Raw genomic sequence first — 23933 nt, forward strand, 5'->3', positions numbered from 1 at the left:
CCTTAGCATATTAAATCAGAGCTGTTTTAAATTCCCAGTCCGATAATTCCCACATCCTTGCCATTGTCTGGTTTTGATGCTTACTCTGTCTAATCAAAGTTGGTTTTTGGCCTTTTGATATGCCTTGTCATTTTTCTCAATAGATACGATGTACTAGGTAAAAGGAACTGCTATAAATAGGCTTTTGGTAATGTGGTTCTGAGATGTGGGGGAGGGGAAGCTTTCTAGAGTCCTATGCTTAGTTAGGTTTTAGTCATTTAGTGAACCGATAGCTCTGAACCATGAACTTCATGAGACTGCCTTAGTTTCCGCCCCTTTTATGTGGGAGAGCATGGCTACAGAGGGCTGCTGTTGGGTATTTCTCATCCCCAGGTCACTTAGACTCTGAGAATACCCCAGTAGATTAGGCTGTCATTAACCAGTCTGCCCTGGGGACAAACCTTTCTTAGAAGAACAGAGTGCTATGGAGTATTTCAAAATGATTTCTTTTCCCCTCCCCCTGCCAGCAGCAGGAGGGGAATTTTCTCTAATATTTTCTGTGGGAATCTAGTCAAGCTCCTGGAGGTAAATCTCAAAATAATGTGGAGGCCCTCCTTCAGCTGGATTCCTTTGCAGTTTTTAACTCTCAGACTTGTCCACACTGAGCATCAATTACAGTTGTGGTTTTCCTACCCCGGCACTGGTTCCTGGGTGGTTTGCAGTCCTAAGTCTACTCTGTAAGTTGAGACTCCCTGTACCTCCCTGACTGTCTCTCCAATTTGGGGGACAGCAGTTTGTTCTAAGTCCACCCCTTTCTTAAGCATCAATGAAGACTGGTGATTTTTCAGTCAGTTCAGCTTTTTGTTAGGAGGAGTGTTGATTTCCAAAGCTCCTTACATGTGGAACCTGAAACCAGAAGTCCTATACTTATTTTACTAAAATAAGAACCTACTAAATTGATAATTTCATAACTTGAAACTTTTTCAGTTATGTTACGGACCTGTTTCTTATCAGTAAATACTCTGATAGAGTTTTTATTGGCGACAGTATCTTTTTCACAGTGCAGATTTTTATCTAGTCCCTTATTGCTTAAACTGCTTCCAATTTTCTGCAGTACAAACAGTGATTCTGTGAAGGTTCATGGAGATAAATCTTTTTGTATAGTCATGATTATGTCCTCAGGGTAAATAAAATAGCTCTTCTTAACCTAATACCACAGAGGAATTAGCAGAAAACATCTAGATGCTGCTGTGCTAGAATAATTTACACCCCCTTCTTCTAAATTTTTTTTTTCAACGTTTATTTATTTTTGGGACAGAGAGAGACAGAGCATGAACGGGCGAGGGGCAGAGAGAGAGGGAGACACAGAATCAGAAACAGGCTCCAGGCTCCGAGCCGTCAGCCCAGAGCCCGACGCGGGGCTCGAACTCACAGACCGCGAGATCGTGACCTGGCTGAAGTCGGACGCTTAACCGACTGCGCCACCCAGGCGCCCCATACACCCCCTTCTTCTAAAGTGTGTTAAATAAAATGGTTTCCTCGCTCTTTCATCAATTCACAAAATGATCGAGCCAGTTCAAAACAACCTTTCACTGTTCTGGGATGTGAGTGTGTGAGAGTGTGTGTGTGTGTGTGTGTGTGTGCACGCGCGTGTGTGAGAAAGAGAGAGAGACAGAGAGAGACACAGACAGAGACAGAAAGAAAATGAAACCGTTTATGAAATTGTTAAAGAAATAAAGGCTATTTATAGCCTTAGTACTAAGAAAAATCTGGAAATCCCAGATTTTTTTTGGTTTTATTCTGCAACTTTCATAAGACAGAACAACACCAGAAAAACCACTCTCTTTCTTAGATGTGGCATGCGGATGTTCCTCTCTAGAGGGCATGTCTTTTTGTTATTCTGTTTCACTGACAGAATTACCTATGTGAAACTGGCAACTTCACTTTTTTTGGGGTAAAATAACCAAATTCTAACCACTTCCATCTATACTGCCTTTGACTCTTCTTCCTTTTTATCCTGTCAGTGTCCTTTAGCCACAAACCACTAGGAACACACCTGCACTTGAACTATTTGGACTTTTTGTTAGTTGCAATGAAGAGAAGGCACACCATGGAGAACCATGGGCCATCTCAATATGACTATTAGAAAAGACTTACTGTAGGATTTAGGCTTGTTGTTAAGTGATTTGAGGGAGGTTTCAAGAAAGCAGGGGTTTGCTGTAGTTTGCTTGCTGTCAAAAAGCAATTGTAATGTTATGATTTGGCATATTAGTGATCTTTATCCAAAATAAGGTGACCAACTATACCAGTATGCTTGAGACTGAAGGGGTTCTTAGGATACAACACGTCAGTGCCCAAACCAGGAAAGTTCCCAGGAAAACTGAGAGGAGTAGGTGACCCTAACTAGAGGGCAAGAGAAAAAGAGACGAAGGCTGAAATTGGTAAAGAAGTGATAGCTAGTGACAGGAGCTAGGATTTGGGATGTTTGGTCATTCTTTGTGATTTGGGCAGTGCTCATGTTTTCGCTTGGATTCAGACTTGACTACAAAGTGCTCTCACCCCCGACTTGACCCACCATGGAGGCAGAGTGGCCATGTCTGATTTCTGTGAAATTGTTGATTTCACTAGGACACTGGGCCAGCTCCCAGCCAACACCAAGGTTTTTACACAGTCTTGGGGTGGTTTCTAGCTATCAGGGGCTAGTTTCTTTTTTTCCCCAATTATCTTCTTTGTGGATTTAGGAATACTTTTGGGGTTGACTTAAGAGCTTACAGATGTGATCCAGTTGTTAGAGACTCGGTTTCAGCCACATTGGTCTGTACTCTAATGAGAGGCGTTTGGGCTTTGAAATATTGAGTAATAAAAAAATTATCCTTCACTCTTAACACAACGTGTTCTTCTTCAATAGAAAAACATGTTTTAATGACTAAGACCAAATGCTAAATTACTAAATGTTAAAACAAAAAAATCAAATATCCTTTCCCCTTAAGATTGAAACTCACATTAACATATTTCACTGTTCTAGTAATGCTGCCATAAAGAAAGCCAGTTTTTTCGTATAGAACACACTTTTCACAGAACATATCAACATTTGGATGAATACTGATATTTCACTCTTAAACCAGTGTTGTGCAGAAATACTAGTTTATAAAGTGACATTTCCCAATTTTGCTTTTTTGTTCTTAAAATTAGAAATCTTTTTTACTCTTAGGTGGATCCTGAGAAGCTTAACAGAAACCCATCGGGGAGGGGAAGAAAAAAAAAAAAAGAGGTTAGAGTGGGAGAGAGCCAAAGCATAAGAGACTCTTAAAAACTGAGAACAAACTGAGGGTTGATGGGGGGTGGGAGGGAGGCGAGGGCGGGTGATGGGTATTGAGGAGGGCACCTTTTGGGATGAGCACTGGGTGTTGTATGGAAACCAATTTGACAATAAATTTCATATATTAAAAAAAAATTAGAAATCTTTTTGAAGTACAAATAATTGTTCTCATTTAAAATAAAATAAATTTCCTTACTTACAGTCATTGAAAAGAGATAGTTCCATCTTTTTCAGGTGTGTTAATTTAATATTAAGAAAAAATATTACATGGTGGTTGGATTTTTTTTTCGGGGGGAACCTGAAACTAGTAGGTGAACATATATAGTTGGTTTAGATTAGTCACTAAGGTTATAATAATACTAGTTAAATTGTGAAGTGTTATTTTAATTATTAACATTGGTTCAGTTATTTTCAACTCAGTTCTGTTGTCCCATATATTAATCCAATTGATTGTTTAACAATTAGTCTTTAAGACAATGGAGGGAATAATATGACCTTAACTATATTATAATTGTGATGTAGTTCACATTCATGTACTTTTCTCCAGGTTCTGATGACTACCTTGAGGTCAATATTCCAACAGACCTAAAAGTGGAACATTCTGGGGAAATAAGTAAGAGACAGGAAATTGAAGAATTATCAAAAGCTTCAAGAGATACCATACCACAGGCAATTGTGCTTCCTGCTGAAATTCCATGTGAGGTCAGTAAGAAACGTTGTTGTTTAAGTGGCTCTCTTGTTTTCATAACAGCATGTGGGCTCTAAGATAGTTGGATACTTTGTTCATGGCTGTGTCCTCAGAATCCAAAACACTCTCTGGCCATTAGTAGGTATTTGGTAAATATTTGTTGAATAGTTAAATATTAGAGAATATATGAAAGCTTCATTTTATCAAATGTTATTTGGCACATTGCAAAAAGATATATAATTGCTATATATATAAAGCTACTTAAGAATTTTTGATTTCATTTTAACCAGATCAAGGATTTTATTCCTATAAGTGAAAACATATTCTTGAATAGAATTTGAAAACACTTATTTTCTAATATCCCCAGTTTGTCAATTATTAAACATATATTAAAGGCCTGCGTTATTAAGTGGAAATATCATAAGAGTTGGAAGAGTTGGTCCTTTCAGGAACAGAAGTATAATGGAGCAAGGAATGTAGTGTGGACTTCTGAGAAGGTCACTATATGATACATGTCTTCCTGCTAAGTCTTCATTGAAATGGACTACTAAAATAAGCACACTGGTAGAGCTTGGCCTGAATCTGTATCCCCATAATCTCCAGACAGTGACCCTCAGTGTCTGTGTTGTCCTTCAGTGGGACAAGCCAAAGACACTCCTGAGCCTTAGGAGTTGCATGAAAGGATCCTTCTGGTAGAAGCCAGTAGATGTATGCCACTCAATGACAGGGGTTGCGATTGTCTGTCTGCTAGGAGTGTCTTTAGGAAGAGAACCCCCAATCTTGCTGGTATTAGCAGTCTTGGGGGCAGCTGAATTTTCTGTGCAGTTGGGCAAAGTTTAATCCCTTCACCCCTAGACCCGTTACTTAAGCAGAAGAATCATTGTTTTAAGCGATTATGCTGTTCATTCCAGAGAAACAACAACTTCTTTGACACTACCTTAGACACTCCAGGAACTGAATCGTTCAAGTTTGAGGGAACCAACACATGTAGCCAGGCAAAGAAAAATTACAACTCGCTTAAAGGACTCAGGAACTTGAGGGAGGAACCACAGAACCTGTGGCTCCGAGTGAGTCAGAAACAGTGGAAGAGACAGAAATAAATATAAAAAACTGTAATAAACAGAAATGAGAATTATTCTCAAGGAGGTAAAATCAACACAAAAAAGAAAAAAAAACCCTCTGGAACTAAACATTGCTCACTGAGAATTGTGCAGTGTGTCTTAATAGCTGCTTTGAAAAATACAACAGTAAATTTGTTTTAATTTTTTTAATGTTTGTTTATTTTTGAGAGAGAGAAAGACAGAGTGTGAGGGGGGGAGGAGCAGAGAGAGGGAGACACAGAATCTGAAACAGGCTTCAGGCTCTGAGCTGTCAGCACAGGGCCTAATGCAGGGCTCCAACTCCCAAACCGCGAGATCATGATCTGAGTTGAGGTCAGACACTTAACCGACACCCAGGTGCCCCAAGTAAATTTTGAATAATATGAAACCGTCCCCATTATTAAATTTGCAGAGAAATTGAAATCTAAAAATTAAACCCCACTGCCCTCCAGGCTGCAATAGCTCAGGTAGATGGTTGGGTAGAATCAGGGTACTTTCAAAAGCAGGATCATGAGCTGTCTTTTATTGACATGGATACAATTCTTTCAGACCTTCTGAAGTTAAATTATTTCAAAGCTCACTTAGGTACCCCACATTTTAAGGAATCTTAAGAATTGAAAGGTCATACGAGATTACTTTAGCACCAGCCCCACACACTAAAGAATTAAAAATAAACTAATTCCCAGACAAAAAACAGTTTTCCCAGCCAAAATCTTGTGCTCTCGGAACCTAGATCTTAGTACAATCTGAGTCCATGTAACAATGGCCAAGTACCAAAGGAAAGATCATTTGTATCCAAATGAGTGAAAATCATGTTTCAGATTTGCCAGGGTAACTTTCAGTCAATGCTGGTTGTCTGAAAGCACAACCTGTGAACTTACTCATTTCTGAGACATCTTCCAGTCGGTGGGTGAGTGGAGACAACTGAATATATGGCCTCCTCCCAGTAAGTGATACTTGAGACTTTGCCACCATCTTACAAAAGTTAGGGGGTGCCTGCGTGGCTCACTTGATTGAGCATCGGACTTCGGTTGGCTCAGGTCATGATTTCCCAGATCGTGAGTTCGAGCCCCACATTGGGCCCACTGCTGTCAACGCACAACCTGCTTTGGATCCTCTATCACGCTCTCTCTCTGCCCCTCCCCACTTGTACGCTCTCTCCCTCTCAGAAATAAAATAAACATTACAAAAGCTAGAAATTTACAGTGCTAAATTGCCAGTCACCAGGTCTTTTTGGAAACATGCCTCTTTCACACCCAGCACCTTTGAAATCTACAAAGTGCCCTCTGGTTTTGTGTTTCCAGTATGCCAGCGCTGAGTTGAGTAATTCTATGTAGTGGCATAATCTTCATTCTCTTTGACTAAGCGGGGGGTGGGGGTAGGGGGTAAGGTCCCTCCTGCTGCTGCTTCTTGCTGTAAAATTAATTGGGTCAGTGGACTTGCCTCGTAGAGGTTCCCTCCCTGTTCCCTCACCTGTGCTGGAGAATCAGCTTTAGTAGATTGTTCAACTGAGGCAGTAGGTAATTTTGCTGCTACTTTTGACCCCAGCAGAATGGGAGTGTTGATCCCTCTGCCTATTCGTCATTCCAAGCATTGTTCCTTTCTATGGATTTTAGATTTCCTAAGCCTTGAAAATCTTGTGCCACTCTAAAAACAGCAGAAAATACATTTTCTTCACATTGTTTTTCATGTGGTAGTGAAGATAGGCCTCCAGTGTTCTGTTTATGTAAGTTATTCCCTGTCTCTTTGAGAAATACCTTGGTAGGTCTTAAAGGTGCGAATCTATTTAATTTGGCTTCTTCTTTTAGCCTTTCTAGGATTAGCATTCTGTGCTATATTTTAGTTTATTTATTTATTTATTTATTTATTTATTTATTTTGTTATGAGCCAGCGCATTTGTTTTTCTAGCATATTCCTCTTGATTTTATCTTGTGGAGTAATTGATCGTGAGAGATACGATGTCCAAGTTCTAAGCCTGTCAGACACATTCATTGTATAAAAGAGTCTTATCTAACTTTATGTCCCCAGTGAGAAATCCACCTGGGAGGCATTCTTCCACTGGAATAACATATAAACTAGAACTGGACCTGGCCTATTATTTGTTAGCTTCTCCGCCCTATGCTGTGTATTACTACAAAGTCCAAATTTCATTAATTCCTCAGACAAACTACCTCAGAGCGGTGGTTCTCATCTGGGAATGATTTTGCTCCCCTTGCCCCCAGAAGGGATTTGACAAAGCCTGCAGACAATTTTGGTTGTCATCCTGGGGGGATTGCTACTGGCATCTAGGGGTGGTCCCCACAACAATGACTTCTCTGGTCCCAAACCGTCAATAGTGCCAACGTTAAATCCTGTCTCCAAGGACAGGAGATACATTTATGGCCCTTACAGTAATAAACTGCCTTCACATCACCTAATAATGGCATCAAGAATTAGTGCTCCCCTTCAGAGGCTTTTCTGCAATCTGCTCAGTTGTTCTGTAATCACTCGTTAGAGCTGCACAATCCGTAAGCAGTGACTCTTGTCCCTCTTTTTATGGATTTTACCTGAAGCCTTAAGAGGGAGCCTCTAAATGTTTTCCTCGGTGGGCCCTCTTGGAAAGTACTGTCACTTGCCCTCTGATGCCTCCTGCCTCTTCAGTTACCTCCGCAAGCCTCAGTCATAGGTTCAGCAATGGCTTCGTTATTTCCCCTTCACGAGCTCTATCCTAAAAAGCGGTTCGGAATGAGCTTATCTTCTTTATCTTGTTTTATCTGCATAGACAGGCCTTCAATCTGTTTTCCCTTCCTTTTGGTAGAATTTGTCTACTGCAATCTCAGCTTTTCTCCCCCCAGAATCTCTTACTTCCTTGAGTGTAATTAGCTGATATTTCTTAATTTTTATGTTATTCTCCCACTGCTGCTTTTCTAATGATAAGACTGAAATTGTTTTAAAACCAGTCCAGTCACTTGTTGATCTCAGGAGCAAATATAATTCTTCAAGTTATAGTATAACATTGAAAGGCCTTTTAAGTGGCTTTAAATCAACATTTGGACCTATATTAATTTCATTGAAGTGTCTTTGTATCCAAATCCTAGAACGTGGCACATTCCCTCAAAAAGACCTTCATTTTATTTGACCTGTTCCTTGACATAGCTCTGTAGCTACCACTGTAATGTGAGTCTCCAAACCCACAGTGCAGACCTGATTATGTAGCCAATGAATCTAGAGAAATCCTTAGACTATATGGAGAGGTGTGATTCTGAGGGGCCCATGGGAAAGCCACAAGGATCTCAGAGATGACCTCCTATGCATTCATTCCTTGGCCCAAGATAGGGTTTAAAATAATATACACAAGCTAATGGCACTTCCCACTTAATTTCTCATACCAAATCACACACTAGTTCTTGGTAATCAACCTTAACTTAAAGTCTGATCCTGTGACTTCACTGAAAAGTACAGGAAAAGTTGCAAAAGACTATTGTGTGTATCAATGCCGAAAGGTTTATGTTGTAAGGTGCCACCCCTTTTGGTGGTAAGGTTTTACAGTGACCGAAAGAGGTCTTTACCTTTAACCAAGTGGCTCTCAAACTAAGCTGCGGACGGCGGTTACTGGGGGAGGTTTAAAAAAAAAAAAAAACCGTGCCTAAATCCTACCCCCAGAGATTTGGATATAAATGGTCTGGTTTATGGCCTGGACACTGACAGTTTTAAAAGCTGCCCAGGTGATGCTGAAGGTGAGAATTAACAGCCAAATTTGGAACCATTGCCATAACCTAATCCTGGCTGTGCTGTCATGGGTCAGGTAGAGGTCAGCTACAGGAGCCTGCACAGTCCTGGCTTAATAAAACACATGCAACTATGCTCATTAAACTGGTGCCTATGAAAGTAGTCGTGAACATATGAAAAGAACCACTGGTCTGTGTAAAAAAGTCATGGTAAGCTGATATGATGATCCACTAGGGTAAAAATCCTTTGTTGCCTGTGCGTGATATATCATATAAGCCTAAAGACACCAACCCTAGGAGACCCGGAAACTTCACCCTTTATGTGTTCTGTTATAGACCAAGTTTTAGCCCCTTTGTTTAGGTCTCAAGGTTTTGTGACCAATGCCACAAAACTTTAGGCTTTGGAAGGGATCATTATCATAATTCTCTCTGTCCCTGAATGTTCAGCGCCAAACAGGGGATAAACAGATGAGTCAGAAAGATTGAAAGCAAAACAGCAGCTTTATAACTGATAAAGCCAAATTTACGATCCTTTGAGTATTTTCTCCGTTGAATTAAGTGTACCCACATAATTAGATTTTTAGTTAAGATGTTCATAATAGTTAAGGACAAGGCTGGACAATGCAGGCCTTCCCTCCTAGAGCAGGCCACTTTCTCCGTGGACAGGCAGCAAACAGCTGAAACTGGGAGTCCTGAGGGATGTAAGGAACGGAGCTGGGTGTGTTCAATTTTAAAATGTCACATTTTAACAGACTTATTCCATCTTCATTTTAAAAATATGTACAGATTGTCTCTTATGTACATAACTTTTGCAAGATGCCACAATGATATGAAAAAATAAAAATACCTTCAGGATATTGAAACTCTAGCAGGGAAGCCAACACACAGACAGGAAGAACTAATGAAGAGCAGGGGGCGTGACTTCGAGAAGGTCGAATGAGGAGTGTGAATGTGAAACGCTCCATGATTCCCTTAGAAGTTGCTGTGGGCTGCAGTTGTAGGGAGGGTTTATGGAGCTTGTGAAACCCCGAGTCAGGCCTTGTGGGAGAGGAGAGGAGAAGTGGGGAGATGGAGGGAGAGTAGGAACGAAATGGCACGCCAACCTTTGGTACAAACAGGCCTGGTGCAAAATGAAAGTGTAGGGGCCCTTGTTCAAATTAGTAAGCGCTTTAAGGCAGTGACAGCAGAACATTAAAGCAAGTGCAGGGCCTTCTAAGTGCACGGCCAGTGCAACAGTCCAGGTCATACACCTGTGAAGCTGGCCTTGGGTACAAATGAAGATGTGAGTCCCTCATTTGGGGTGGTCAGTATGCTTGTCTTTCCTTTAGAACTTTTCTCTGGAAAAGGTTGAAAGGTGGAGTCCTGCCCTCTATTAAGGAGGGAATCTGATGCATTAAGAAGCAGCCTGTGTGAGCACTCATGAATGAGAATGGGTGTGAGCACTCATTAGAATGAGAATGAGAATAATACACTGGGAGAAGATGCTGAGGCAAACTAACTTTGGAAGGGGAGAGGCCAAAGTTGAATAAGCCACAGTGGAAACTCGAGAGGGAGCTCTGAAGAACTTTGATGCAGAGGATCATGGGGATCGGGGCCAAAATAAATAGGAAGTCATGAAAGGTTTGGTGACAGGTGTGAGCGACAGAGGAACTAAAAAACTGAGCTAGACAGGAGGCCCCGTGAAGAGGAGGTGGTAGATGAAAAGAACAGGAGGAGCTCACATTCCTGACCTCGGGGGTCACATGAGGCAGTGCTTTGGTGTGGCATGGGAAGAATACAGGGAGGCATTCTTTTTTTTTTTTTTTTTTAATTTTTTTTTTCAACGTTTATTTATTTTTGGGACAGAGAGAGACAGAGCATGAACGGGCGAGGGGCAGAGAGAGAGGGAGACACAGAATCGGAAACAGTCTCCAGGCTCTGAGCCATCAGCCCAGAGCCCGACGCGGGGCTCGAACTCACGGACCGCGAGATCGTGACCTGGCTGAAGTCGGACGCTTAACCGACTGCGTCGCCCAGGCGCCCCGGGAGGCATTCTTGACATGCGGGATGTGTGAGGCCAAGAATGTGTGTCCTGTGGAATAGTGGCATCTTTTCTCCATTTGCAATGCAATCGATGAGGAGAAATTTAGTTTAAAATATCCTGCAGACAAATATTGGGGAGCACCGGACTCCGGTGAAAAAATGGCCTCAGTGGAAGTATGTAGGCTGAACCAATACTGTGGCATCAACTTTTTTTTAAGTTTGTTTATTTATTTTGAGGGGGGGAGGGGCAGAGAGAGAGAGACAGAGACAGAGAGAGAGAGACAGAGACAGAGAGAGAGAGAGAATCCCAAGCTCCACACTGTCAACATAGAGCCCGATATGGGGCTCGAACTCTGAAACCATAAGATCCTGAAGTGAGCGAAATGAAGGGTAGGGCACTTCACCAGCTGAGCCATCCAGGCGCCCCACATTAATATATTTGTAGAAAGTCTTTGGTACAGAGCGTTAAAAGTTGTAAGTTTTATCAGCAGGTGATTTATGCATATACAGATAACTTTTAAATAAGAGAACTTTGAAGCTAATGACTTTTGGGTAAACACAATTTTATAAGAGTATATAAATGAGGTTTCTGTTTATTTTGCGAGGGACTGAAATTTAGTTTGACTTTGAGGAAAGCATTTGGAAGGTGATACCTGAGATAAACATAAAAATGATATTTCATTTTAGTTATTCTGAAGGGTCAAAGAGCACAGTGTAAAGGAGAGTACAGATTGTGATTTAGATAGTTCTGATTAATCTTCAGAATGTAACTCTCTGTATTAGCTACCCTGTTCTTAAAAGAAAACTAATAGCCTTCCATTTTGGTTTCAGTGTGTATATGTGTGTATGTATGTTTTGGTTAGGATTAAAGGAAATATCTTTATATTAAAAGTGCTTAACATAATTCCCAGCATAAAATAGATATTCAGCAAATATTTATTCCTTCTTTTTCTCTGTATTAATGTCAATCTTTTTATCCCTAATTATTTTTTCTGGCTTTTTCCCCAGAACGGTTTTCAATAACTCCTTTTGACTTACATCCATAGATTTAGCTTTCGACGTTAATAAAATCTTGAAACTTTTAGATTTATAACCTTCAGTCATTTCAGTAACCTTCATAGATACTCATCACACATAAAGAGTAACCAGAGAATCTCTATTAGGTAAGATTTAAAACTATTGGATATTTAAAACATTGGACATTAAAACTCATATTTAAAATGTTAAGAGATCTTACAGCTATACCTATTCAGTCCTGTCATTTATAGGTGAATATACTAAGTTTTGGAAAGGCAAAGGAAAAGGATTCAGGGGGGAAAAAAAGCTTTGGTTAGCAAATGACGGCTCCCTGGAGGTCTGTAGGTGATGCTCCTACCTCTGAGATAGGGATCCTCTTGGACAGGGAAGAGTCAAGGCCAAAAGGAAGCAACTGTGTCCTCACTTTTTTCAGTTGCAAAAGATGGGGTTGGGGAAAAAGTTGAGAATTCAATAGACACCAAGTTGATAAAATTAAAATGTGGTGAGAATCACATTTACATGTTTTATTTCTGACTATGTTTGAAAAGATAGGACATGATAGAAGACATAATTATCCTGTGCAGACTTTGTTGTTATTAAATATAGTGGGTTCTTTGGTTAATGTAAACTTTTTCAAGGTCCTCATTGGGTTACATGTTTTATCTTATAGAATCCTGGTGAAATATTTATTATTTTGAGAGATGAAGTCATTGGTGATACTGTGGAGGTTGAATTTACATCAAATAGCAAATGTGTTAGAACACAGCCAACCCGTTGGAATAAGACAGTCTGGTGTATGGAAGCTTTAGGTAAGAAATTTTTTTATGCATTAATAAATATAGAACATCATCCTGAGTTTCTTTCAATAAATTAATGATAAATGGTTTCACTTCCTTACAGAAACTAATATTGTTCTGCAGGTGTTTCCTGTGTTTAACTTTCACATACCCGAGGTTGTTATTATTAATCTGGATTCCCAAAAGTATGAATGTGTAAATTATGAGAAATTAGCTTGTGTACCATGTGGTGAAACGACCGTCAGCAATATCACATATTTTTAAATATGTCAGCAGAGAGCACTTTAATATACATCAGCCATTAAATATGGAACTAAAATTGTTTGCTTTATTATAATAGGATTAATGAACCCTTGGACTGTCGTTCATGAACTTTTTACTTTTTTTTTTTTTGCCATTCTTTTTCACCATTTATCATCATGGTTCCATTTCTATATACAATCCTCCATATTTTCCTTATTTAATTTATGAGGTTTACCATTTTATTATCCACCTTTGCTTGCAGCATGATAAATTGTATCAGATTTAAAATTCCAGATGGAGTAGCCACACCTGCCACAATATTGTACTGAAATCAAAGTTTAATAGATTAATTTCTGAATGTTTTGATACAAATGTAGGACTACTTTGTTTTTGAATTTATGATATCTTTTTACAGTCAGAGAATAAAATTACCTTATAAAGCTTCATAAATATGAACTTTGTAAAATATTTTAAAGTATAAAAGTATATACAATCTTATTATGAATCTGGAAATGTAGTAAAAATATTTAAAATTAAATACTGTGTCAAATACATCCTGAACTTTTTTTTTTCCTTTTGGAATGTAGTTATTATGAAGCCCATTTATAGAGCACTTACAAACCTTTTCTATTGTGCTATGCAAAGCATGTGTCCCCTCTATGGATTTCCTTGCACAGCCTAGGTGAGAGTTGAATTATAGAAAGGAAGGCCTATACACCAACCATTTATAAATGTTTCAGACACTGGTTCCTGTGATGGATGAAGGTATGCAGAAGTGAGATGAGAAAGAACTTTGTCTCTTCTCTTTCTCTTCCAAAGCCCCCTACTTCCTTATGCCACATTTAAAATGATTTAATTAACATTAATTTCTAACTAATTAGTTTTTGAGTTTAAATCTAGTTAGACTAAAATTGCTACAGAAAAATCAATATTGCAAATTAAGAAGTACTTAGATAATATTTCCCAAATAGCAAATCAAAGTGTCATATAAAATTATTCACATTAAGATTATATATTCAGTTTACCTAGCACTAAGAGCAGTGCAAAGAATAAATTATGTCAAAATTCAAATGTTTTTCAGAAAAGCAGAAACCTAATAGTCTATATCTTCCAAGATACCAGGCCATAATACTGTCCATGTAGTTGAACAGCAAATTTGTAGTAAAAAACAAATAAAACACTATTTACCAGTTACGCTATTTAACCTCTCCAATTCTTATTTTCAATTAGTATGTTTTATAAATTAATAGGATTTTCTTTCTTTTACCAAATGTAGCAATAAATAGGATGATTCCATGAATGTGTATGGAAATATGGATGGGACATACCTCAGCAGAAATGGCCCAGAGTCTTATTTTTTTTCTGCCTCATGCCACTGTTTCTTAACATTTTTTTAACCCTAGCAAGAACTACATTTTACATCATAACTCAGTACATATTCAGAAATACATACTTAAAACAGAGGTTTTAAAAGTTGTCATTAGATGGGCGCCTGGGTGACTCAGTCAGTTAAGCGTCTGACTTCAGCTCAGGTCGTGACCTCACGGTCTGTGAGTTCAAGCCCTATGTCAGGCTCTGTGCTGACAGTTCAGAGCCTGGAGCCTGCTTTGGATTCTGTGTCTCCCTCTCCCTCTGCCCCTCCCCTGCTCACGCTCTGACTCTCTGACTTTCAATAATAAATGAACATTAAAAAAAATTTTTTTAAATAAATAAATTAAAGTGGTCATTAGAGTAATGGTTTCAGCCCTGACATATGAAGAACTTGGAAATTGTCACTCCTTTTCCTACCGTAAGAAAAAGCTAAACAAACTGAAAATCAGTGACTTTTCTTGAACTTGTCAGAGAACTAAGGTTGCAGGGGGAACAACTTTCCCAAAATCTGAAGGAGAAAGTAAATCAAGAGAGTGACACCCAAGATCTGCTTGGCTGGAGCAAAAGTCACTGGAGCCATAAACTGGTTGGCACATTTAAATCGTAATTTTGATGAATTACTGGGGGTGGAGTGTGGACTAGCTCAAGAGTATGAAACTCCTGGTGGCTACAGTCTTAAGAAGCACCCGTAATTGTGTGGGATTCCCTTCCAGGAACCCCCCCACCACCAGGTTCACATAGGAAGACCTGGGGAAGATCTTCTAGAGGCTCTGACAGCTCTGAAGGAGAATAATCATGGTGAACCACTCCAGTATATTCTCCATAACAAAGGCCTACTCTCTAGGGGAAACCACTTTACCAGTGTCTTATCCCCACTGAGGAAGGACATCTATCCCATTGTACCCCCTGTAGCTTTTCTATCTCACTTAGGGTGGGGAAGGAAAACTCTGCCACAGCAGAAATACTTGTGAAGGTCACAGCCTAGAGACACCAGCCCACTTAAAGACCAAGACTTCATCGCAAGATTAGAATGCTTCCAACTGCCCCCAACCTGACCACCACCACAAAGGGGTTTCAGTATAATGGAGATGGTTCCAGTTGGAAGTACTGCAAGATGCAGGATCTTTCTGAGGAGGAGTAGTTAGGGAAGCACAAGGTCAAGAAGAAAGACAACAACCAGGATAATAGAGGACTTTGAAGCCTCTGGCATCGACAGCTATAATAGACATGAAATATAACCCACCTTCCAGCCATGTTCTTATAAAGTCTTCACTGCATGCTCACCTCCTCAGTTCTTATACCCAACACACCATGTCTGGGTTTCAAGAAGAAATTACAAGACATGCCAAAAAGTAAGAAAAAAACATAGTCTAAAGAAATAAAGCAAATATTAGGCCAGGCTTAGATGTGACATGGATGATGGATTTTGGAGTAATCAGACAGAGAATTTTAAATAACTATGATTAATATGTTAAGGTTTATATTGCAAAAGTGAACAACATGCAAGAGCATAGGGATAATGTAAATAGAGAGATAGAAATTCTATTTCTTTTCGTTTACTTCATTGCTAGTCAAAACCAAATTAATTGACGTCGTGAATTAAATGGTAAGTCACCATTCATAAAGTGGGTCACAGGCCACAGGTGGAGAAACTATGCTTTGTAGCTGTGCTGGCCAATATGGTAGCCACTAGCCACAACTAGTTATATAAACTTTATTACAATTAAATGAAATCTAAAATGAATTCCCTCAGTTGCACTACCCATAGTTCAAGTGCTTCATTAGAACATATCCATCCTCTTAGAAAGTTCCATTGAACAGCACTGAACAGCACAGTACAATTGAGTTCTTTTTTCCCTACACCAATTATAAGAGAAAGTGTCCAGCATGCTCTTAAAGGCTAGTGATTTGTCCAGAATCTTCAGTGGCCAAGGAGCTGTTTTTATTTTGTGTTGAGCCATTTACTGGGTAACTTTAGACAATTCTCAGTTGTGCCTCAGTTTCCTTGTTGATAAAATAACTGCTCTAATTACATTCCAAATACTCACTTATAGTACATTTGGAAATAAGGGAGATAAGATGTAAGACAACAAACACTTAAACACACATCCAACTGAGGAATAAGGTGTCAATCTCTTCCTCTAGCAATTCCCTTAAACATAGGGAGTGGCTTTTCTGGAATAACTCACCCTCAGCTTCTGGACAGAGTGTGATAAAACATTTGAAAATTTAAGGGAACCGTCTTTCTCTCTAAGTATTGTATTCTTCATATTATACTCTTCTCCTAGTCCTCTGTTTATATCCCTTGATATGAAAGCCACCAGATCTGTTTGTTTCCCCCTCACCCTTGAGGAATCATGTTCAAGGGAGCTCCTAATTCTATATCATCTCATATATATAATCCCTGAACTATTGGTGATTTCCAGAGGCAGGAAAGATCTCAATCAGTATCCCACACCATCTAATAAGAGTCTATACAGATTTAAGTCTCTAAAATTTCTTTTCCTGTACTTCTTTGAATACCAAGTTAAGATGGAAGGATCTAAAAGTAAAGTGGAAACACACCAGGGATCCTTCCCCATTATTGATGTATTAAGTTCAGAGATGGTGTCCATCTTTCCAGTCTCTTTCCAGTGTAGAAAAATGACTCATGTGATTTGATTTCTGATCCCCTGGTTCATGATTCAATCAGTCGTGTGGCTCAAAATGTGGTTTGTTCTCCATAAATATTCTCTTGTGTAATACCCAGAGCTTCATGTACTGAATCTGGCTGGTATTGAGGGCTGGTATGGCAGCTTGACAATATTGTCCCAGAGCAGACTTATTTCTAGTCAACATTCCATAGTCCCTAGAATATAGCCATAATCATCATGAAGTAAGATGACTTCTACGGCCCTTACTGTCACTCTCAAATTTTGAGCAATCTGATAAAGCAGTGGTGTGCTAACACCATCTCATATTGGATTCAAAAGCCAATTCTGTGCATCTCTTCTCTACTTCATATTCGGTGACATTATCTTGACTATTAGTCTTCCCTGGCTGCCATGGTAAACTACCACAGACTGGGTGGCTTAAACAACAGAAATTTATTTCTGGAGGCTGGAAACCTAAGCTCAAGGGGCAAAAATTTGGGTTTCTGGCAAGACCTCTTTTCTTAGCTTGTAGTTGGCTACCTTCTTGCTCTGTCCTCATATGGCCTTTCCTCTGTGCACAAGCACTTCTGGTGTCTCTTCCTCTTCTTATAAGGAGACCAGCACTATCAGATAAGGGCCATACCCTTATGACCTCAATTTAACCTTAATTATCTTATTAAAGGCCTTATTTCTAAATACCTTGGGAGTTAGGGCTTCAACATATGAATTGAGGGATTGGGGGACACAATTCAGTCCATCACACTTTGGTTACTTGAACTCAGCCATGGTGGAAGTATATACACCACAGAAATTGGCAAAAACCATAAATCAGGGTTTTTTAATTTTCTTTTTGGAGAGTCAGTGTATCAACACAGCACTGGGATAAAGAAGACCTCATTAAATAAAGGAGCTTTCTGTAAGACACATATGCTTATATCACATTATTCAGAAGTTAATCCCAAAGTCACATCTAGCTGAAAGGAAAAATAGAAAATCTAGTCTTTTTAGTTGGATAGCAATGTGCCCAGCAAGAAAAAAAAAATCAGGATTCTGTTTCTAAAAGGAAGAGAATAAATAGATTTTGTGATAGGCAACTAGAATTCTCTTTTAGAGAATGGTACCTCTTAAAACCAACGATTATCCTTCCTTTGGATACTTCCTCTTAGTCATTTTAAGGGTGTGTGTGTGTGTGTGTGTGTGTGTGAGAGAGAGAGAGAGAGAGAGAGAGAGAGAGAGAGAAATAATACTCTGAACACTAAGGCATGTCACATACTCTGAGACCTACCTGCAGTGCTCAGAACTCTCAGATCTTTCACCACCCAACCCAACCCTTTGCCTTATTAATGTTCTTTTTATATGTATATTTCTTTCTAACTTGGTAGCAATTCAGAAAAAAGAAAATTATGTTAAAGTACAAATATGCTAACCAGTGAAGAAATCTTAAGTGCTCTTTTTCTAAATGGCATCTTTCCCTTCAGACACACTTGCACATCTTAACCTGATTTTTTTATTTGAGAAAATATCCTCTAATTTTGTGTTCTTTTTCCTTTCAGCTTAATAACTTCATACACTTCTAATTACTTCATTTTCTAAAAGACACACCTTTCTAATGGTATCCACAGGTTTGTCACTGACAGGAACTGTTTTGTGCTAAAGGAATTTGAAGTTACTCAGGAACTTGAATTAGTCTCAGCTTATGCCAGAAGTTATAAAAATACATGCGACGTCTTTAAACTAGAAATATTAACTAATGTTTACTCAGAAGGAAGAGGTATTCCTCTGGTACCTGCAGGTCAGCCAGAAAAATATTTTACACAGCAGGGGGACAACCAATTAAAAGTTGAGAGGAATGTAAAAATATCTACAAAGATACTGAATGTCTTTATTAATTAAGAAACTATTCTGGTTAACGTAAATTATAACTTCATAATTCATTAAAAGAGCATGAAAAATACTTTAAGATGTGCCAAATATTACACTGAACCTGCTTAGAAAAATAATAACGATAAGAAATTTTTCTAAGTATCATAATTGAGGGGGACAATTTTAACATATATTAAATATACCAATATTTAGGCAGACCAAAGTTTTAAAGCCACCGATATTTATTTACGAGTAGTGTTCTGGGGCACCTGGGTGGTTCAGTCGGTTGAGCATCCGACTCTGGCTCAGGTCACCATCTCACGGTTCAGAGGTTCCAGCCCCACGTCGGGCTCTGTGCTGACATCTCAGAGCCTGGAGCCTGCTTCAGATTCTGTCTCCCTCTCTCTCTGCCCCTCCCTCGCTTGTGCTCTGCCTCTCAAAAATGAATAAATGTTAAAAAAAATTTTTTTAATGAAAAAATAAAAAAATTAAATAGTGTTCTAATCAAAAGAAATCCATATTGATCTCAGTTCCCATAGAAACATTAGGTAGGTTTATTTAAGGTTTACCATGTGATAAAAGGCAAAAATTGGTTCATAAAGGAACACAGCTTCTTAGGCAATGGAAATACAGAAAGAAAATCTCTTAAATTGTTGATTTTGTGAAATATGTATTTTTATGGAATTAGTGAATGTAGTTCTGACTATTCAAAAATACTTTATATTTTCCATAAATTGCTTCAGTCCCTCATCTGGAAGGACAGGCCACTTAAATCAAAGAGACAGTGCAGGTTGACAAAGACTCTTGAATGACAAGATGTGAAATTTGAATAGAATTCCTTTTTTTTACCATTGCTCCTTTGTAAGTTTGCTTTCTTGTTTATCTATGTTTGATATGAGCAAGGAGTTCCATCTTCTTCCACTATAAGCCTTTTTCTCCTCTTCACAGCTGACTCCAGTACCCTCACTTAGTTTGGTGATCTATGACCTACATTAAATGTATTAAATGTTTCTTCCCTACGTTAGCCTAGATAGCAAACAGCAGGATTCACTTTCCTTCTCTTCTGAGTCCTTAAATTAATTGCCTGTATTTTTATTAAAGAGCTATAAAATGTAGATATCATAATGACTAGAGTCAAAGTAAAATAATGCTCAGGTGGTACAGGGTGCTATTGACGAAAGGCCAATTCAATAACACATATTTAGGGAAGGCCTCCCAATCAGATGAATCCATAGGAATCCTCCAAGGTCTTGATTTAATAACTGACGTTCAATAGATAAGAAAATAGATAAGCAAAGACAGTACTTCAAAGGACATCTATCTCTCGGGAAGATTATTCTAAAATCAATAGAACTAATGGTACAAGATATCAAGAATAAATCAGTTCATTTGCTTTCATGTTAGAGTTTAAAGAAATTAGAATATTTTAAGTATCCTATATCAAAGGACTACCAAGCAAATCTTCTTATCATGTATTTCTCATGATTCATCACTTGACTTTCTTTCAGAAGGTTAACACCCCATTGTAAACTCTAATCTTTTTTCTGAGTGACAAAATCCGTATCTTCTTTCCAAATCATCTTCCTGAAATCTACCAAAATTGATTTCATTCGACTTCAGTAACTCCAGAACCCTCTTTACCAGATGTGGGCAACTTCAGCTGATGAGATATATGTTATCACTTTCAGGTTTTGTTGCATTTTCTCTTACATTATCTACTGGATGGATACTTACTTTGGGAAGAGAGGACTTTTATACACATAGTTTCTTTATAATACAAGTGAGGTGTCTAGTCAAGCAATATGGGAAGAGAATATTACAGCCTCTTGATCTAGTTAAGTTTAAGATTGCTTTTGTTGGCTTTAAATCTCTCTGAGCAAAATTGTAAGAGGCCCTTTAATCTCTTCAGGAGATAAAGTAAAATTAATGCTTAAACCTTAGAAACTTTTAAATATTCAAAACCTCATCAGGTGGCTAAAGTTAGAGAATAGGCATTTTTGGTCTTGTACTTAATAGCTTATTTTCCAAACCCCAAATGTCTGGGTGACAATTTTCCAGGACTATTTGGGAAATATCTCCATGACAGGTAGTCAGAGTTTTTAAAGTATGTTCTATAAATAGATTAAAGGCTTAATTTTGTTTACTTTTGTTATAATAAAATAACTTTATTTACTGAAATGATTATTTATTGGTACTCTTTCCTAGTGAGCCCAACATTCTTAGGAAACTTTAGCTGTGTTGGTATGTTAATGCAGAATTCACAAGGCAGTATATCAGTCACTTTAACAACTTGTCCACAAAAAGCGTTTTGATGAATGTGTAGTATAAATAGTACTTAAATAGCAGGATATTAAACCTTGTTGCCTTCCCAAAGGTTTTTTTTTTTTTTTACTGTAACCACTTGCATAAAAGTTCTATAGTTTCAATTGATTCTACCCTTTCTCCTTCCAAATACAATTTTGAGAAATTTGTCTATAATTAATGAGAATTTTCTTCATGAGATTATTAACAGATACACAACTTTTAATGAATTGTTGTACCATCCTAAATTCTAAAGTATTATGTAAACATAATTACAGATTACTCCAAAAGAGAGTGTTAGTAGTAGAGAGAAAAGATTTAGGGTTTTGCTTTTACCATAATTTTAGCATGTGTTCAGATTCTATAAGGTTTTATTTAATTAAGTCTAAAATTGTACATTATATTCTGTGGGTACTAAGGATAAAAAGAAAACATTTAGTGTCAGAAGTTAGTAAAATTGTTATGAATTCTTTTTTTTAATGTTTATTTTTGACAGAGAGAGAGACAGAGCATGAGCGGGGGAGGGGCAGAGAGAGAGGAGACACAGAATCCAAAGCAGGCTTCAGGCTCTGAGCTGTCAGCACAGAGCCCGACGCGGGGCTTGAACTCACAGACCGCAAGATCATGACCTGAGCCAAAGTCGGACTCTCAACTGGCTAAGCCACCCAGGCGCCCTAAATTGTTATGAATTCTTAAAGATTCCTTCATATTCTCTGCAAGATGTAATACTATGATACATGCATTATATACTCAGCTCCTAACTCTTGTTTGCATTTATAAGATTTTCCTGCTGGGTCTGTCAATGTCCATGTCTACTGTGATGGAGTCATTAAGGCCACAACAGAGATTAAGTACTCTACAAGTGCAAAGGCTGTGGAATACCTATTGGGAGTGGCAAGACCAGGAGATGGTGTGCGCCAGGTAAGTTGATCTTTGCATGAAATTGCTAATAAGCTGAAGGGCCAATGCTGGATAACAGTATGCATGCTTTGGTATAAAGTCTGAATATTGGTTGAATACGAATGAATTATGGCTTGATAGGAAGGGAAGAAACAGACTTCTGTGGTGCAGAGATGCAGATGAATTAGTTTGCTTAACTCAAGTCATTCTAGATAATGTCACTGGGAGACAGGTTGTCCATTACAAACTCGCTTTTGTGATGGGCTCACTTTAAAGCTGTCACAGAGCAGATAAAGAAAGACAGAAGGGTTAGAGCAAACTATTAAGAAATGAATAACCTCTCGATCCAGATCAAGACAGTACAAAAGTACGATCATCTGATGCTTTGAGGTTAAGGAGTAAGACAAACCAAGAAGGAGAGCATATGGCATTAATCTAAGAATTGTTATTTTCACGTGGAAACTTCCAAGCCCGGTGTATATTTTTCTTAGTTTCATTTATTACTGTTACCTGATAGTGAAAATTACTGCTTTATTTTTTTAATGTTTTTATTAATTTTTGAGACAGAGAGAGACAGAGCATGAGCGGGGAAGGGGCAGAGAGAGAGGGAGACACAGAATCTGAAGCAGGCTCCAGGCTTTAAGCTGTCAGCACAGAGCCCGACACGGGGCTCAAACTCACAGACTGTGAGATTGTGACCTGAGCTGAAGTCGGAAGCTTAACCGACTGAGCCACTCAGGCACCCCGAAAATTACTGCTTTAAATTGACAGTGTCTATTAGGAATTCCAGAACTGCTAAAATTTTCAGGGAAGTATGCAAAGAGTCATTGTCAAGCCCCAGGTTCTTTCTCCAGTGTGACAAAGCATTACTGAACAATGAGGATTTGGTGAGGAGTTTCTAGTCTCAAAAGGCCCTGGTTTGAGACATTCTCCAGTGAATGTAGATGCTGCCAATGTCCCCATGGATGTGGAATGGAACAATTGCATTTTGATTCGTCTTAAGCCATTGGTTTAATTTCTGTATTTTTTTTTGTTTGGTTTTTGTTACTTGACCCACTTTCAATAGAGAGAAAGCGTGTTTAATGTGGAACATTTATCCTTTATGTGCTTATCCCATCAAATTTTCAGAGTGAAATAAATGTCATTTTTATAGTACCTGATAATTAGATTATAACCATATTTATCACCTTGGGATTTTGGCAGTGAATGGAGAGAGTGAAGGTGGAAAAAGGGGTAACTGAACAGCGAGATCTTCAAAGTTACCGCGGAACACTCTATAACAAAACCATCAATGATAGTGTGGTTGGCAGATTGTCATGAAGCCTTATTATATGTTTAAACTAGTTTGCAATGGGAGGCTTTGTTATTTACTTGTGACACATTTTTCTGTTAGAACAATGGCAAAGGTAAAATGTCTTAGAGAAGGACAGGGAGTAAAATACCATTTGTCAAACTGGCGAGTCTGAGGACATTTGATAAAATGTCTATGTTGTCATTGCAAAGCAAGAACAAAAGTAATAGCTTGAAATATGGATTGTTTCATTTTATTGTGAAAAGTCTCCCTGTCTTCCACTTTAAAACATCCATTCATTACAAAAGGATTAATAAAAGTGATACATTTCATTATTAATATTTCAGTCAGCATAGAAGCAAAGGAACTCTCCAAACACATTTTTATGTTGGTTTTGCCGTTGGGGGAGGAGAAAACATTTTGTACACAAGAAAATTAAATATGATTTATGACTAGGATAGTTTTTCAGGATGCTCTAATATGCCAAGTCATAGATTGTTCTACAGCTTTGAGTGAATAAAAACTGTTTTGCATAGTTTTCAGATAACTGGAAAATACTATTTCCTTTTAACCCTCAGCATCCGAAATGAGAGGTGAGAAAAGATTATGGTTACATTTTAGGATTCTCCTCTTTACCTATTCCTGGTAGCTTAGTGAAAGGAAGGATGCTAGACAGCCACAGCTTGATTCAGGCTTTTCCTA

At 38.4% G+C, this 23933-nt stretch overlaps 1 protein-coding gene across 3 annotated transcripts in view; it reads left to right on the forward strand.

The window, feature by feature from the left end:
* BANK1 (B cell scaffold protein with ankyrin repeats 1) overlaps positions 1 to 23933 on the forward strand; it is a 318965-nt gene that overhangs the window by 83941 nt on the left and 211091 nt on the right. For all 3 annotated transcript variants that reach the window (XM_047090764.1, XM_047090765.1, XM_047090766.1), the window contains exons 3-5: positions 3846 to 4000; positions 12503 to 12641; positions 21822 to 21961. In XM_047090764.1, coding sequence (XP_046946720.1) covers positions 3846 to 4000; positions 12503 to 12641; positions 21822 to 21961 — 434 coding nt within the window. The remainder of the gene's footprint in view (positions 1 to 3845; positions 4001 to 12502; positions 12642 to 21821; positions 21962 to 23933) is intronic.

This window comes from Lynx rufus, unplaced genomic scaffold, assembly GCF_022079265.1.
Source record: "Lynx rufus isolate CCGP_SWC_20201006 ecotype Redwood Valley unplaced genomic scaffold, mLynRuf1.p SCAF_3, whole genome shotgun sequence".
NCBI lineage: Eukaryota > Metazoa > Chordata > Mammalia > Carnivora > Felidae > Lynx > Lynx rufus.